General features: G+C 35.6%; 1 protein-coding gene across 1 annotated transcript in view; it reads left to right on the top strand.

The window, feature by feature from the left end:
- LOC149772761 (metabotropic glutamate receptor 3-like) overlaps positions 1-17,186 on the top strand; it is a 119,566-nt gene that overhangs the window by 38,117 nt on the left and 64,263 nt on the right. Inside the window, exon 2 of the mRNA XM_089947311.1 lies at positions 7,695-7,849. Coding sequence (XP_089803437.1) covers positions 7,695-7,849 — 155 coding nt within the window. The remainder of the gene's footprint in view (positions 1-7,694; positions 7,850-17,186) is intronic.

Raw genomic sequence — 17,186 nt, 5'->3', positions numbered from 1 at the left:
GTTTAAAAAACTAACTCGTCATTAAATAGCTGTGCGTAACTGTTGATATTTAGAAAATTGTCATTATGACATAGTATATTTTTAATTGAATTTTAAGCACCGTCTAATTTCATTTCCTTTTTTAGGTTTATTTATATTGTTATATAGTTTAGTTCTTATTGCTAACTTAAAGTGATAACATACAGAACGGGTATGTCACCGGCAAATATAAAGTGAAAAATAATAATGTTTATGAAGTGTCGAGGTTGACGATGCTTTGGCGATCCGTCTGGTGTATCGAATCATTGTTTTATGCTTTTGTGTTTTATTTTAATCCACATTGCCTTTTCTGTGTAACTAATGATAGAAAAAATAATTGTAAACAAGACATAAATAGGTAATGAAAACAAACAAGTCAACCAACAAACAAACAAACAAACCAAAAGCAAACAATTTTAATAATTCGTCTTAATCCCTAGAACATGGGAATTAAATCCGAAATAGCACTTACTTTTGATACAGATATCACCATGAGTGGCAAAGTATACTTTTTAGTTTTCTTGGCTTTTCTTTCCTATTTATTTTAAGCTCTATCTGCAATGTATGCGCATGAACTATTCACATCAAATTTGATTAATATTCAGTAAAACACAGACCAATTACTTATGTAATTAAACACAGACTAATTACTTATGCCATTAAACACAGACTAATTACTTATGTACAGAATCCAGTGTCAAACTTGCATGCTTTTTTTTATTGAAGTGAACTTATTATTGGGGATAATATAGAACTGCTATACTTCCGCAATCACCATAAAATAAGTTTTTAAATTATTTATTTTTAAAGACCTTCTGTAACCACTTTTAAACTCCTTTACAAATATATTGTTATGCAAATTTTATTTAATTACATCTGATTTAATATATGTTTATTTCAATTTAATTGTTTGTTAGTTTACATTTTTTTTATATTACATGCTATTGTAATGTAAATTTATTCACTAGAAATGATACTTTTTCCAGAAAATGGATTGACATTTGCTGTTCGTTTTGTAAACACTAGGTGTTGATCTAAATCCTGACCTTGGTTCCAAATTTGTAGCATCCCCGTAAATAAGTTCTATTTTATTTAAAAAAGATTGGTTATTGTAGAGGTCATGATTGTACTTCGTGTTTAAGATGTAAACAATTTATTTTATTGTTTATTTCTTAGGGTAAAATGATTGGTGCTCGTCAGGGCCACACTGGGTAGACTTTGATCTTTAACAAGAACATAGTTTCTATAAGCTTCGATAAGATGATCACGTGATTCCTTGTTTATGTTTTAAGATACGATATTACCTCTGTTACGGACAGATTTTCTCAGTAGAAGCTGGGTTGTTACACTGGAAATTGTATGTTGTGCTGTTTGGAGTTATTTCAAATTACTTGAATTGGAATAATTTCAAATAACTTGGATTCAAAAGGATTAATTATGTTATTTTTCTGGAAAAATACGTGTTCTCGTGTAAAATTGTTGAATAAGGATATTTTGTTTTATAAACACATTTTTTTATATAAATATTTATTCAGCTATCTAAACCAGGAGTGATAATTCTTGTTTCTGCAAGGAACTGTAGACTTCAACACTACATATTACAGCATACGTCATCGTCTTCCATCTTTGATTCTTCTTCGGGATTCGAACTTGAAATCAGTAGAACATTTTGTTATTGGACTTCAAAAATGTTATTCTTGGATTATTTTTGTATTATTTTGGATCTGATTCTATATAAACTGTAAGTTCATATTTTTTTCATTTTTACAGAAATTTTAAATAAGTAAATTATTGTATTTTTTCAAAGCTTCTTGCTTTCACTCTTTCTTGTGTTACTGTTTATTATAGCATAAACAATTTACATAAGACTATACACATGTAAACCATTACACCATGCTGAGAATAATCATAAATGAAGAAGGTCCTTTATTCTCTCCAAAATGTCATTAACCAGGCCAGTTAGGTGTCAGAACAAGTCTTTACAGATCCACTTTATAGGTGTTCAATTAGCGTTGTTCAGTACGAAATACGAAATAGATCTGATTAATATCGATATATATCTCTAACAAGTAGATATACCGTGAATCGATAATGTTTCATGTTGTGGTGATCTTCGGAATTAGTTGTGCACTTATTTTAGTAGCTTATCATATAAAATGTTGCAAATTGTGTCAGACAAGCGTTATGGTAGAAATATGTTTCTGTCGTTCATAAATGTGAAAGCTGTAATCTAATTGGTCATTCTGAAGGTCAGAAAAACGTGACCCCTTATTCCTGTCTCCATTATGCGGGAGATCTCGGTTTCAATCCGATTGATACAAATCCAGTCATTGTATGCATTCACGTTGATAAGGGAATTGTGCTTTACTCGCATTTGGATTTTGATCCCTAATTATCCCAATGTAATTCGTTGAAAAAGGTAGATTAAGCAATCGTACTGGTCTTGAAGTGCTCGTGCGTGAATGCCATGCAGCTCTTTCAATATTGTTAAAGATATAGATTCACCAATAACGTAAATTGACCACTCTGTATCATGCACATGCTTGACCACTCTGTATCATGCACGTGCTTGACCACGCTGTATCATGCACATTATATGCTATGTTAGAAGCTTTAGTATCCGAAATAAATGCTAAACTAAAAGCACTCGTATTCGAACCATGATTTTTTTCACATTAACCTTCACTAATCACATTTGAAAAATCACGTTTCCTTTATGTCTGCAAAGGTAGCCATTTCGTTCTCAATATTTAATTAAAAACATGTGATTTAATAACTGTATTCTAATAATAATGTGTAACCCGATATTGTTTCGAAGGAAATCTTACTGCGCATATGTCGTTGTAGAAACTCTTGATTGACAGCCGATGAATGCTACCTGATGATACACTGGTCTAACGTTTTCCATGGCAAGAATGCTAGGGTTATTCGCAGTATATTAGACTAATGATTCTATAATATCATTTCATCGCGACAAATACATTTCTGGAGTACTATATAATAATAATAATAATAATAATAATAATAATAATGATAATAATAATGATAATAATGAGGACTTTGTATCACGCCTAATCTTTAGAAGCTCTAAGCGCTTTACAACATTAGACAACACCTATAAGATATTTAAAAAAACATATAATGATATGATTTCAAAACCAAACACCATGAAATTAGAAAACATTAAAAAACATGCTGAGAATATTTAAGGTAGGAAACATTATTAGGTCTTTAAGTTTGTTGTTGCAGTCGAAATATGTGAGTTTTGAGAGCACTCTTGAATGTGATCACTGTGTCTTTGTGTCTATGTTCAGTGGGCAATTCATTCCACGTTGCTGGACACTGACATGCAGAAGAACGCTGTCCATATGACTTTGTTTTCATAGGGAGAATAATGAGTATACAATAGTCAGAAGAGGAGCGTAAGTATCTTGCTCGTGTGTACACATGGATGAGGTCAGATAGGTATGTTGGACTAGAGTCCGACAGTGAAACGTATCACAGAGAACAAAGTTTGTGTTTGATTCTGGATCGAATGGAGAGCCAGTGTAGGGTACAGAGCAGCGGGGAGGTGTGCTCTGATCGTGGTACTCTAAGTATGATCCGAGCGGCTGTGTTTTGAACTTTTTAAAGTTTCTGGAGCAGATATTAAGATGAACCAGACATAACTGAGTTACAATAGTCCTGTCTTGAAAGTACTAATGAACGCACAAGTGTTTTAGTGGCATCAACTGAAAGATATTTGCGAATTGAGCTGATGCGTCTCAGCTAAAGATATGCAGCCTTACATATGTTCATGGATGGTAGCATCAACTTCAGTAGGGTGGCTAGATTTGTATATTTGGATGTCATCAACGTACAATTGGCGAGACACTGAATGATGATTTATGACACTTGAGAGCGACTGAGTGTACAGAATGAAGAGAACAGGTCCAAGAACAGACCCATGTGGAACACTACAACATAGATCAACAGGGCTAGAGTGTATTCCATTTGCAGATTCAATTTGTGCCCTGTTGACCAAGTAGGACTTGAACCACAGTAAGGCTGTATCATGAATGCCAAATACATGCTGGAGACGGTAAAGTAGTATATCATGGTCTATTGTACCAAATGCTGCAGATAAATCAAGGAGGGTGAGGACTGTACACTTTCCGCTATCCAACGCAGAGATAATGCCATTAACTACTTTTAGAAGAGTAGTTTCAGTACTGTGGCAAGGGAGATATGCAGACTGTACATTGCTAAACAAGACTGTTTGAAATGTAGATGAGATACAAGCTGGGATAGAACAACCTTTTCTAAGATTTCTGATATGAATGGGAGATTAGAAACTGGGAAGTAGTCTTTGAAATCGTTATGGTCTAGTGTTGGTTTCTTAAGCAGATGCTTTACAATGGCAGTTTTGAAAAATGATGGGAATTCCCCGGATGAGGAAGAGTTATTAATAACATCAATTAGTGAAGGCAATACTGGATCTAAGCACTCAAGCAGCAGTGATGTTGGAATTGGATCAAGTTCACATGACTTTGGTGCACTCTTCATCAGGATTGTACGTACAAAATCCATAGAGACAGGTTCAACTGATGCTAATGGTTGCCACTCAAATTCTGTATCCCAGCTGTATGGTGACGACGAGTCAATTGAAAGTGTGGTGTCAAGCTTATCTCTAATAGTTTGTACTTTTTCACGGAAGAAACTTGCAAACATGTCCGGAAGGTCGATTGGAGAGAAGGTAGTTGGAAGTGGTGTAGATTTGTTCCTTGACATTAGCTTGTTCTTAATCTCGAAGAGCTCTTTGCAGCTGGAACTTTCCATGATCTTAGTAGTGTAGTGGGCTGATTTCGCTGCATGGACTATATTTGTGACATTCTTCTTAGCGGCTTCATAAATTTGCTTATGAATAGTAAGTCTGGTGGAAAGCCAAAGCCTCTCAGCTTTACGGCGGTATCTTTTAGCAGCGCGAAGCTGGTCCCTAACACTGCTATACCATGGAGAACACTTTTGAACTGATACTCTGCATTTGGTAGCTGGTGCATATTTGTCAAGCAATGAATACAGGCAGTTATCAAGTTGTTCTGCGGTAGGAGGTAAGCAAGTTGTTAGGTTAGCTTGGATGTCGTGCATTAGTTTGGTTCTATTTATCATACGTAGATTTCTCTTAGTAGCAGATAAAGGTGGAGGGTTAGGGACTGATACGTCAAGATGGCATACAATGCAGAGGTGATATGATGCAAGGTCATGGGATACCAGGGAGGACCGTAGAATGTTATCATCAGGTCTATGAAGAATCCAGTCTAAAATGTGACCATGTTTATGAGTGGGTTGGTTAACTGACTGTTTGAGGTTGAAAACATTAATGTAATCTATGAGTTTTGATGTGTTTGGGTTTCTGGGACAGTCAAAGTGAAAGTTGAAATCTCCAAGAATAATCAGGTCGCCACCTATCGAATTTCCATGGTCCAGGAGATTCGGAAACTGCTCCAAAAAGAGAGAGTCAGTAAGCTTTCTTTTCTACTAGAAGGAGGGTGGTATAGGCAGGAATAACTTACCGACCTTTGCTCCAGTGTGAGTGTGGTTTGGACTAGTTCAAACGATGTGTGGTCGAAATTGAATGTTGTGGTGTGGTTAAGACGTTTTATGATGGAGTTCTTTGTGATGACAGCAATTACACCCGCCAGAATTACGGGGGAACGACTTGATGGAGTAACCAGTGGGTGTTAGATCCGCACAATTGGGCTCATCGCCTGACCTATATGACCGAGGAAAAATTCGATACCGACTAAATTATGAAATTTTATACGGATAATTAATACAGTGCTCATTGGAACGGGAATTAATTGATAAGTCAATGCATTTTTCAAATATTAGCCACTACTTGACATCACGACAGAAATATCGTTTTAATTTGTATTTTTTTCTAACCTTAAGAAATAATATAATGCAATTAAGCATTACTGTAACATAAACTTTGCATAAAGTAATATATAACATACACATTTGTTATCACATGATACAGTTTTTCATCGTTTGTTACATTCAATATAGTTTAATGTATTCTATTAAGAACATATTTGACACTTGAAAATTTTTACCTTTGATTTCTGTTTCTACTCACTTATAAGTCGAGTCCAGCTGTAAATTGCACAGATCCTGATCTGCCCTCACATAATGTGCCAGCAGACATGGGTCTCTGAAATTTTTGAGAATTGCACAGGAGAACAAACAACACAGAGTCTGATCTGCAGGCGCCTTATGCTACGTCAGATCAGGATCGTTGTTGTTTCAAGTTTGATTCAGCTTATTAGCGAGTACATATGGTATGTGACGTTTTAGCGTGATATTACATACAAGCTTTTAATAAACTCGGTGGCATAATTACAAATAAACATATGTGTCAGGAGGACAAGGGTTTCCACTTTTATATTTGTTCCTGTTTGAAAGAGGACAAGACACAAAATAGAAAATATAAATACTATAGAAACAGTATGCTGAGATCATAACGTGTTTGAATAAATGGGCATAAATACTACGCAAACAGCATGATGAGATCATGAAGTGCTTGAATAAATGGGTATGAAGTGTTTAATCTAAATACGACAATCGATATGAAAAAGCAAGAAATAAGGATAAGGGTTTCATTCTGGAGTAATAATAAATAAACATCGAATCACAAAGTATTCTAGACCAAGATGGGCAAAACGTAAAATCGTAAAATAAAGTTTGACTATTTCAAGTAAACAACCTGCTCCATGAAAGGCAGTTGAAATTTGATCTAATCTGATTAGTTCCTTACATGACTTGGGCATCTCTGCTATAATTTTTGTGACTTAATTTGATAGCAATGTTTCAATGATACAGATATATTTCCGCTTACTCACATCAAATATATTATATATTCCTTCTTCAAACCCATGTTTTATCCATCATGCCATCGCTTTGACGATGGTGCTTATCTCAAAGTTCTTTGTCAGCTGTATATAGTAATTCAATATAACGTGTAAATTTGCATCTTGTTTAGGTTATCGTAGTATATTCTATAATGCTTGCAATCAAAAGTGGCAAATTAATATAAGATCTATATATTATATATACTTTAGTGTGAACTATACAAAGTCACTGGCGAAATAATTTTGATATTATTAACTCCTATATTTTCAAATGTGAAAAATATCTCCTTATATTTTCACACGTGAAAATACGAGTTTTCCCATGAGAATTTTCGTTGCATGTACGTTTATAAGTTATACCAGTTGCAACAAAACGAGCACTATGTGACCGAGAACAATAAATGGAAATTGCTGTACATTTCAGACATGGATAGTTATGTTTTTTTTCTGAAGAAATTCGATCGTGTCTCTGTGAGGCCATATTCCATTCCGTTCCTGACATTATTTATGCAACACTGAGATGCATTGCCGAATCGGGCTTGCCTTTTGGTCAGATATGATCAATTAGTTTACCAAATGACACAAATGCGACACATGAGGTCATCACAATTATACTGCTCTCTTAAGTCACTAATATTTATATGAAAGTGACGTGAAAATACCAAAATGACGGTGTTTGTTTTCGAGAGTGTTTTTAATCTTCAAAGCTTTGATTCGAGAGCAAGTCTAATATATAATTTTAAAAAAAGTATTTTCCTGTTTAAATGTTTGTCTTGTACGTCGCAGGTTCAATTGCCAGCATTGGTGGTTCTGAATACAGATGTCGAGATGGCAGTGACCCCGAAATGAATCTTGAGATCATACCTGGCGTGATAGGAGCCCCATCTAGTGTTACTTCCATACAGGTGGCAAACTTGCTGAAGCTATTTCGGATTCCACAGGTTAGTATAGGACAATTCCAATAATTGATAGAATTTAATTATGTTAGATTATTCAATATTGTATAAAATTCATATGCCAAGCATTATAGCCATTTTGTGGAGGTTTTAAAAAATGTATGTCTGCTTACTTTATCTTTTTTGTTTAAGTGATTCGTCAAAGATAAAAATATTTATAGCGTAAAAAATAATATCTCCTGTAAGATCATCAGTGAAATAAAACGAGGGATATACTGTGAGATCAATCGGTAATCCTGGTGTTCTCACCGATGAGCCAGACTTGAATTGCTTGGCAAATTGTACCAGGCTGTCGTATATCACTAAAATGATTTAATCGCTTACTATAGTTATTTTCTATCTGAAGTTGTATCAACATTTTCATTGCCTAAGTAATTAAATCTGACTGCCTTCTTCTATGCAAACGTGAACTGAAAAATATAGTTGAGGAAATTATGCTCATTTATGAGAAAACTTGTAACTGTATTTTCTCTGTTTAAAACATGTTTAAACATTTGATTCGGTAACAATGGTGGCATATGTGGTTTTAGTGACTTGGAACGAGAGCATGTTAAGATATTTTGAAATCATAATGCCCCAGTGCTAGACAACACTGGAAACTGGTACGCTGCAGACACCATAGCAATATAATTGAATTTTTTTCAAACTACGTTAAAAGTCTAAATCATACTCCCGCCCCCCCCCCCCTTATGAAATGAAATTGTGTACAGTTTTGACTTTGGATACACTCTGAGGATAACAGTTTCGATTTAATGATATTAATGAAGCCAACATATCAACCTCCTTTCAGTGTTTATACTGAATGATCTACTGAGGACATTAGCTACCGCATATGTTCCATAAATGTGAGCTCCTTGAAATTTCTAAACGGTAGCAATGAATGTGCATCTCGCAACTAAACATTACTAAAGTAAATTTGTTTGTATGCCTCATTTAATATTCTTGAATCATTTTATGATCATTATCAACATTAACATATGGCCAACTGTCATGAGTTTCTCTTGGCATTCATCAGCTCTCCACTTAGGTTTCAGTATTGATATTTGTCAGCATGGTTTAGATAGCTAGTGATTTACTTCTTCATACAGTTTTGATATTTGTCAGCATGGTGTGGATAGCTAGTGATTTACTTCTTCATACAGTTTTGATATTTGTCAGCATGGTTTGAATAGCTATTGATTTACTTCTTCATACAGTTTTGATATTTGTCAGCATGGTGTGGATAGCTAGTGATTTACTTCTTCATACAGTTTTGATATTTGTCAGCATATTGTGGGTAGCTAGTGATTTACTTCTTCATACAGTTTTGATATTTGTCAGCATGGTGTGGATAGCTAGTGATTTACTTCTTCATACAGTTTTGATATTTGTCAGCATGGTTTGAATAGCTAGTGATTTACTTCTTCATACAGTTTTGATATTTGTCAGCATATTGTGGGTAGCTAGTGATTCACTTCTTCATACAGTTTTGATATTTGTCAGCATATTGTGGGTAGCTAGTGATTTACTTCTTCATACAGTTTTGATATTTGTCAGCATATTATGGGTAGCTAGTGATTTACTTCTTCATACAGTTTTGATATTTGTCAGCATATTGTGGGTAGCTAGTGATTTACTTCTTCATACAGTTTTGATATTTGTCAGTATGGTGTGGAAAGCTAGTGATTTACTTCTTCATACCGTTTTGATATTTGTCAGCATGGTGTGGAAAGCTAGTGATTTACTTCTTCATACAGTTTTGATATTTGTCAGCATGGTTTGAATAGCTAGTGATTTACTTCTTCATACAGTTTTGATATTTGTCAGCATATTGTGGGTAGCTAGTGATTTACTTCTTCATACAGTTTTGATATTTGTCAGCATATTGTGGGTAGCTAGTGATTTACTTCTTCATACAGTTTTGATATTTGTCAGCATATTATGGGTAGCTAGTGATTTACTTCTTCATACAGTTTTGATATTTGTCAGCATATTGTGGGTAGCTAGTGATTTACTTCTTCATACAGTTTTGATATTTGTCAGTATGGTGTGGAAAGCTAGTGATTTACTTCTTCATACCGTTTTGATATTTGTCAGCATGATGTGGAAAGCTAGTGATTTACTTCTTCATACAGTTTTGATATTTGTCAGCATGGTGTGGATAGCTAGTGATTTACTTCTTCATACAGTTTTGATATTTGTCAGCATGGTTTGAATAGCTAGTGATTTACTTCTTCATACAGTTTTGATATTTGTCAGTATGGTGTGGATAGCTAGTGATTTACTTCTTCATACAGTTTTGATATTTGTCAGCATATTGTGGGTAGCTAGTGATTTACTTCTTCATACAGTTTTGATATTTGTCAGTATGGTGTGGATAGCTAGTGATTTACTTCTTCATACAGTTTTGATATTTGTCAGCATGGTGTGGATAGCTAGTGATTTACTTCTTCATACAGTTTTGATATTTGTCAGCATGGTTTGAATAGCTAGTGATTTACTTCTTCATACAGTTTTGATATTTGTCAGCATATTGTGGGTAGCTAGTGATTTACTTCTTCATACAGTTTTGATATTTGTCAGTATGGTGTGGAAAGCTAGTGATTTACTTCTTCATACAGTTTTGATATTTGTCAACATGGTGTGGATAGCTAGTGATTTACTTCTTCATACAGTTTTGATATTTGTCAGCATGGTGTGGGTAGCTAGTGATTTACTTCTTCATACAGTTTTGATATTTGTCAGCATGGTTTGGATAGCTAGTGATTTGCTTCTTCATACAGTTTTGATATTTGTCAGTATGGTGTGGATAGCTAGTGATTTACTTCTTCATGCAGTTTTGATATTTGTCAGCATGGTTTGGATAGCTAGTGATTTACTTCTTCATACAGTTTTGATATTTATCAGCATGGTTTGAATAGCTAGTGATTTACTTCTTCATACAGTTTTGATATTTGTCAGCATGGTGTGGAAAGCTAGTGATTTACTTCATACAGTTTTGATATTTGTCAGTATGGTGTGGATAGCTAGTGATTTACTTCTTCATGCAGTTTTGATATTTGTCAGCATGGTTTGGATAGCTAGCGATTTACTTCTTCATGCAGTTTTGATATTTGTCAGCATGGTGTGGATAGCTAGTGATTTACTTCTTCATACAGTTTTGATATTTGTCAGCATGGTTTGGATAGCTAGTGATTTACTTCCTCATATAAGACTGTTAACTTTATTTGAGAACCGACTCTATTATGGAGCGCAGAAATGAAAGGGTAAATATACTGAATCGCAAACCTTTTAAACTTTTACCTCCTTTTTCAGTCATCACAAGACAAACTCTTTAATTTCGATTTTCATTCTTTATACGAGCATTTTACGTCGTTTATCCGAATGTGTTTAAAACGTTTATATCGCTTTAGGTTGAAGTCTGTTAACATTATATACCCCATAAAGCAATAATATTTATTCTTTTTTTCCGTCTCTATGGTTCAGATATCAGCTGCAAAACTCACGAGTAGAAAGGTGTTGTTTCGAATTGCGTGTAGAACAGGATGGGTAGGTTACCGTGTTTTGCCCTTTACGAATGGCGTGTAGAACAGGCTGGGTTGGCTGCTGTGTTGCGTCCTTTTGTACTTTACTTCAATTTCCTAGCACAAAATAACCTCATTCACTGTTAGAGGCGGTTATGATATGATATGATATGATTATGATATGATATGATATGATATGATATGATATTATGTGATGTGATGTGATATGATGTGATGTGAATTTATGTGATGTAATGTGATGTGATATGATATGATATGATATGATATGATTAGATGTGATGTGATGTGATGTGATGTGACGTGACGTGATGTGATGTGACGTGACGTGACACGACACGACATAATATGTGTGATATGTGATGTGATGTGATATGATATGATGTGATATGATATGATATGATATGATATGATATGATATGAACATTTTATAACGACAAAATCATTTTTTCAAAACAGAAAGATTAATGCTATGTGATGCCACATTGATACGGTAAACAGTAGTCCTTCCTAGAGTACATATTTACCCTAAAATGTCACTTGCAGAACTAAACGTTACATTGTTGTGATTTGTATATGAAATATGTTTACTGGATACAGAAATTTCCACATTTACTGCAATGCATTTGTGACCGGATATTTACAGTATTTGACTGGAATAGTAGACTGCACAGAAGACGTAAACAAATTCCTTTCTGAGTCGGACTTGCATCCCATATATACTGCGTAAAGACGTTGTGGTTCGTTAACGTTCTGTCAGTTAAGAGGCCCATTTATGTCCCAATAATTCTGTGAACAGAGGCGAGTTTATGTATGTAAGTTAACATTTAAACCACGCTTGGATATACGGTGGATTATATATATATATATATATATAAGTAGTGAAAGGGGTCACCCTACGGACAATGGGAATTAGCATTACAGGGACCCCTGGGTCACTCTACGGACAATGGAAATTTAACATGGCGAAAAATCGTGGGTCACTCTACGGACAAGGGGAATTTAACATGGCAATAAATCGTGGGTCACTCTACGGACAAGGGAAATTTAACATGGCAATAAATCGTGGGTCACTCTACGGACAAGGGGAATTTAACATGGGATTTTTTTTTTTTAAATTTTAAAAAAATTTTTTTAAAAAAGGGGTAGGCAATGGAAAGACTATCTCTTTTCGAGAAATATGGGGGCCCTGAAAAGGGCCTTTGGGTTTTCTTCTGCTTCTAATTTCTTCTTTTTCTCCACCAAGTTCTTATTTTATCTCCTACACTCTTTTTCTTCTTTTTTTCTCCTCCTCTTCTTTCTTCTCTTCCTCTTCTTTCTTCTCTTCCTCCTCCTCTTCTTTCTTCCTCTTCTCATTTTCTTCTTTTTCAATTTTTTCGTTCCATTTTGTGACGATCGTCGATAAATACCTATGTATCTATAATCAGCTGAAATTCCTATGAAATCCCACTATCTATTTATAGCTCCAACTTGTGGGTTTTTCCTTTGGAAAATCCCACTATCTTTTTATAGCCTCAGCTTGAGTGACGTTCCTGTTTATGAATTCTAGTATATATGTATAGCTACAAAATGTGGAAATCCCCAAGTCGATATTTATAGTCTCGAAATTTCCAGCGTCAGTGACGTCACTGTACTGAACACTAGGGATAAATATCAACAGTGTTGCAAGTGGCTGACCTGAATACGCGCTACTGTAGGTAGGTAGGTAGAGTGTATCTGATAGGGATAAAGTGAGTTTTATACGGACAAACAGAGACCAATAGACACACACAACGTACGCGCGCACACACACACACACACAAACACACAAACACACACACACACACAACGTACGCGCGCCGACATACTCACACACACACACATACACACACACACACACACACAACGTACGCGCGCAGACATACTCACACACACACACACACACATAAACACACACACTATAAAATAGATAAAATTAGTAACTACTTACAATATCAACATCTGTGACGATCGTGGATAAATACCTATGTATCTATAATCAGCTGAAATTCCTATGAAATCCCACTATCTATTTATAGCTCCAACTTGTGGGTTTTTCCTTTGGAAAATCCCACTATCTTTTTATAGCCTCAGCTTGAGTGACGTTCCTGTTTATGAATTCTAGTATATATGTATAGCTACAAAATGTGGAAATCCCCAAGTCGATATTTATAGTCTCGAAATTTCCAGCGTCAGTGACGTCACTGTACTGAACACTAGGGATAAATATCAACAGTGTTGCAAGTGGCTGACCTGAATACGCGCTACTGTAGGTAGGTAGGTAGAGTGTATCTGATAGGGATAAAGTGAGTTTTATACGGACAAACAGAGACCAATAGACACACACAACGTACGCGCGCACACACACACACACACACACACACACAAACACACAAACACACACACACACACAACGTACGCGCGCCGACATACTCACACACACACACACACACACACACACAACGTACGCGCGCAGACATACTCACACACACACACACACACATAAACACACACACTATAAAATAGATAAAATTAGTAACTACTTACAATATCAACTTCTGTGACGATCGTGGATAAATACCTATGTATCTATAATCAGCTGAAATTCCTATGAAATCCCACTATCTATTTATAGCTCCAACTTGTGGGTTTTTCCTTTGGAAAATCCCACTATCTTTTTATAGCCTCAGCTTGAGTGACGTTCCTGTTTATGAATTCTAGTATATATGTATAGCTACAAAATGTGGAAATCCCCAAGTCGATATTTATAGTCTCGAAATTTCCAGCGTCAGTGACGTCACTGTACTGAACACTAGGGATAAATATCAACAGTGTTGCAAGTGGCTGACCTGAATACGCGCTACTGTAGGTAGGTAGGTAGAGTGTATCTGATAGGGATAAAGTGAGTTTTATACGGACAAACAGAGACCAATACACACACCCACACAACGTACGCGTGCAGAACACACACACACACACACATACACACATACACACACACACATACAGAGGGAAGAGGAAAAAACAAACCCCAAATATACTATCAACACAGAAGGGAGATGATACAAACCCCAAATAAACTATCCACACAAACGTACGCGAACGCATACAAACCCCAAATATACTATCAACACAGAGTGAAGAAGTAAAAGTTTTTTGAAAGCACCTAAGCCCTCCCCTGCAATGACCAACTCTGCCAAACACCTACACCCCACCCCACCCCACCCCCCACTCCCAACACTACAAAACCCATTTAACCCGTTATTTTATGGCATCAGTGTGTGATTTAGGAAACATCAAGACACAAAATAATGGAGGAATAGACTGACTATTGTTTACCGACTTGCATGCCTAAAGAGCGTGCGTGAAGGAAAACATCCTTCCATTTCAATTCTAACTAAAACATGATCCAGAGGGATAGAGATAGGTGAAAGGGCACAATTTCGTAAAGTGTGAGTAGAAAACAAAACACGCCATCCTTATTATTCAATGTCAAGACCAAGAGACACTTACGTGTTCTTTCTGGTCTATTCTCTTTTAGAAGGTAGTATGAAATTTCACATCAGGGCCAACGCATCGGCTCACATTGTCAATTTTTCCATTTCCATGTCTTTACTGGCACAAGTTCTTCATCATCTTCAATTTCTTCTTCTTCTGAATCCCTCTTCTCTGTTTCGTCTTGTTTTTGTTTATTCTCTTTTCTCGTAGGGCACTCTGAATTCCAGTGTCCTTTCTCCTGACAACGATATTAGGTATATTGACTTTTGTCTCTCTTTCTTAGACGAAGCAGGTATTCTGGAGACAAATACCCATTTACCTTTGCAGATATAGCAAACGTCATTAGCACTTACACACTTTCGTATGACTCTCATCAAATCAACGACCAAAAGAGTAAGTTTTGTTGCCACTTTCGCATGTGAATTATGCTTTCGTATGACCTTTAGCAAATATTTGACCAGCAGGTCGATCTGTGCTGACTCTTCCATCTTTGATCTTTTGAGAGCGGAATGAATACTCTGACGCTAAGACACTCTCCATATATACAGAGACCTGCTGCGTATGAAACCTAGTCAAATGTAATTTTGCAATAAGATGAAACGATTTCATTGAGGAAGTAAAAGGCAATGATGTACCGTATCGCCTCACACAAAACCTGAAGTGTTAGTTCAAATCCGTGTCAGCGATTTCGAAGACGACATAACTGGGCTTTAATCAATGCTCTCCATTTCTGCCACAAAACCACGAGTCCTGATTCACGCCAAAAGAAATTTCGTTCGGTCCATAAAAAATAGTATCACATCTGAGAAACGCAAAAACGAACTTCCAGAAAACTGAGAACGACGGCTTACACCTACAACGTAAATGTATGAGTTCAAGTAGTGCGTAAAACTTAGTCAAATTAAATTTTTATAGTCAAGACGAAACGATCTCTTTTCGAAGAAGAAAGCAGACACCAAACGACAATGGCGATCCGTGTCACACAACACTTTTCAAAATGTGTATGATTTAGCGATCTGCACGGTTAAATTAAATGTTGATGTATTTTACAATAAGACGGACACAATTTCCATGGGATCGCCCATGGTACGATTGTTCGTGCATTAGTTTAATTTTTAAAAATATTTTTTTATATAAATCGCCTATAGGATAGACCCAGTAAAGCATGGCCATTCTCGTCACTGTCTGAATAGCTACTCAAGTCAATTCGAAGCGAACGCGGTAAGAAAATAAGTATAGCCAATGAAATGGCTTACAACGGGTGATGCATTGTTTTGTTCTAGGACTGTGTGGCATAATAATCCCTATGTTCTTGCGTTGTTACCATTACAGTGCAGACACTGAAATGTGAACTTACAAGCCCTCTTTGTGTGTGTGTGTGTTGTACCATTTCCTCTTACAACATCAAAATACTGAGCGTCACAGTATTGGTTCGCGTTTTCAAGCTGACCATTTTTTATATCTCACTTAAACATTTCGACATAAACACTCACACTCACATCGGTAGAATCAGAACAGACGTGTTACAGTATTGAGGGGCATGTTATCTTTTTTTTTCAAACCAATAAATTTGGGGTTTGTATGAAGTAAAGAACCGAAAGTACAGTGAAACTCAGGGATGATGACCCAATCTGTCTGTCTATTGATGCATGTATTTACTTAAGAAGAAATATGACCTCTAAAACACAAAGAGATACGGCAAGCATGATTAGATTAAACACAACGATGTTTTTCCGTCACGCCTGTGTAATTTAGAGTTTCAATCGTCTTTGAACACAAACTTGGTCTCCTTTTGTAGGGCTTGAAATAATAAAAAAAGCTGAAAAATCTTAAGCACTTTGCTATAGATAATTTCATCAACAGACTAAACAACATAAATACCGTTACAACAATAGAAAGCCTTAAATCTTCTATCAAAAAGAAATGCATGAAAAAAATAAAAGATTAACGATAACTAACCAATGAAACCGAATTTAACAAAGGCAATGACATGTGAAGAAATGCCTCTCACTTTGGAAAGGTAGGCGAATGTACTCTGTCATGCACCATCAACTTGAAAAAAATTATAAACAGAGAGAAACCTGAATTCAAAATTCAGTTGTTTTTTTTTTGTTTTTTTTTGTTTTTTTTCTTCAAAATTATTTCGTTTCTTTTTTCTTTTTTTTGGAACAAATCTAAGCACTAATATAGAGTGGAAAAGGGAAAATGCACATACAAGCTTTGATATTCCTGAAAAAATGAGGGGATATTCCTAACGTTCATAACCACCTATATATGCTTGGACT

This window comes from Sinohyriopsis cumingii, unplaced genomic scaffold (assembly GCF_028554795.1).
Source record: "Sinohyriopsis cumingii isolate HCF-2022 unplaced genomic scaffold, ASM2855479v2 utg001176l, whole genome shotgun sequence".
In the NCBI taxonomy this organism is placed as follows: Eukaryota; Metazoa; Mollusca; class Bivalvia; order Unionida; family Unionidae; genus Sinohyriopsis; species Sinohyriopsis cumingii.
Note: the sequence above shows the minus strand (reverse complement) of the source record. Positions and strands in the feature narration are given on the sequence as shown.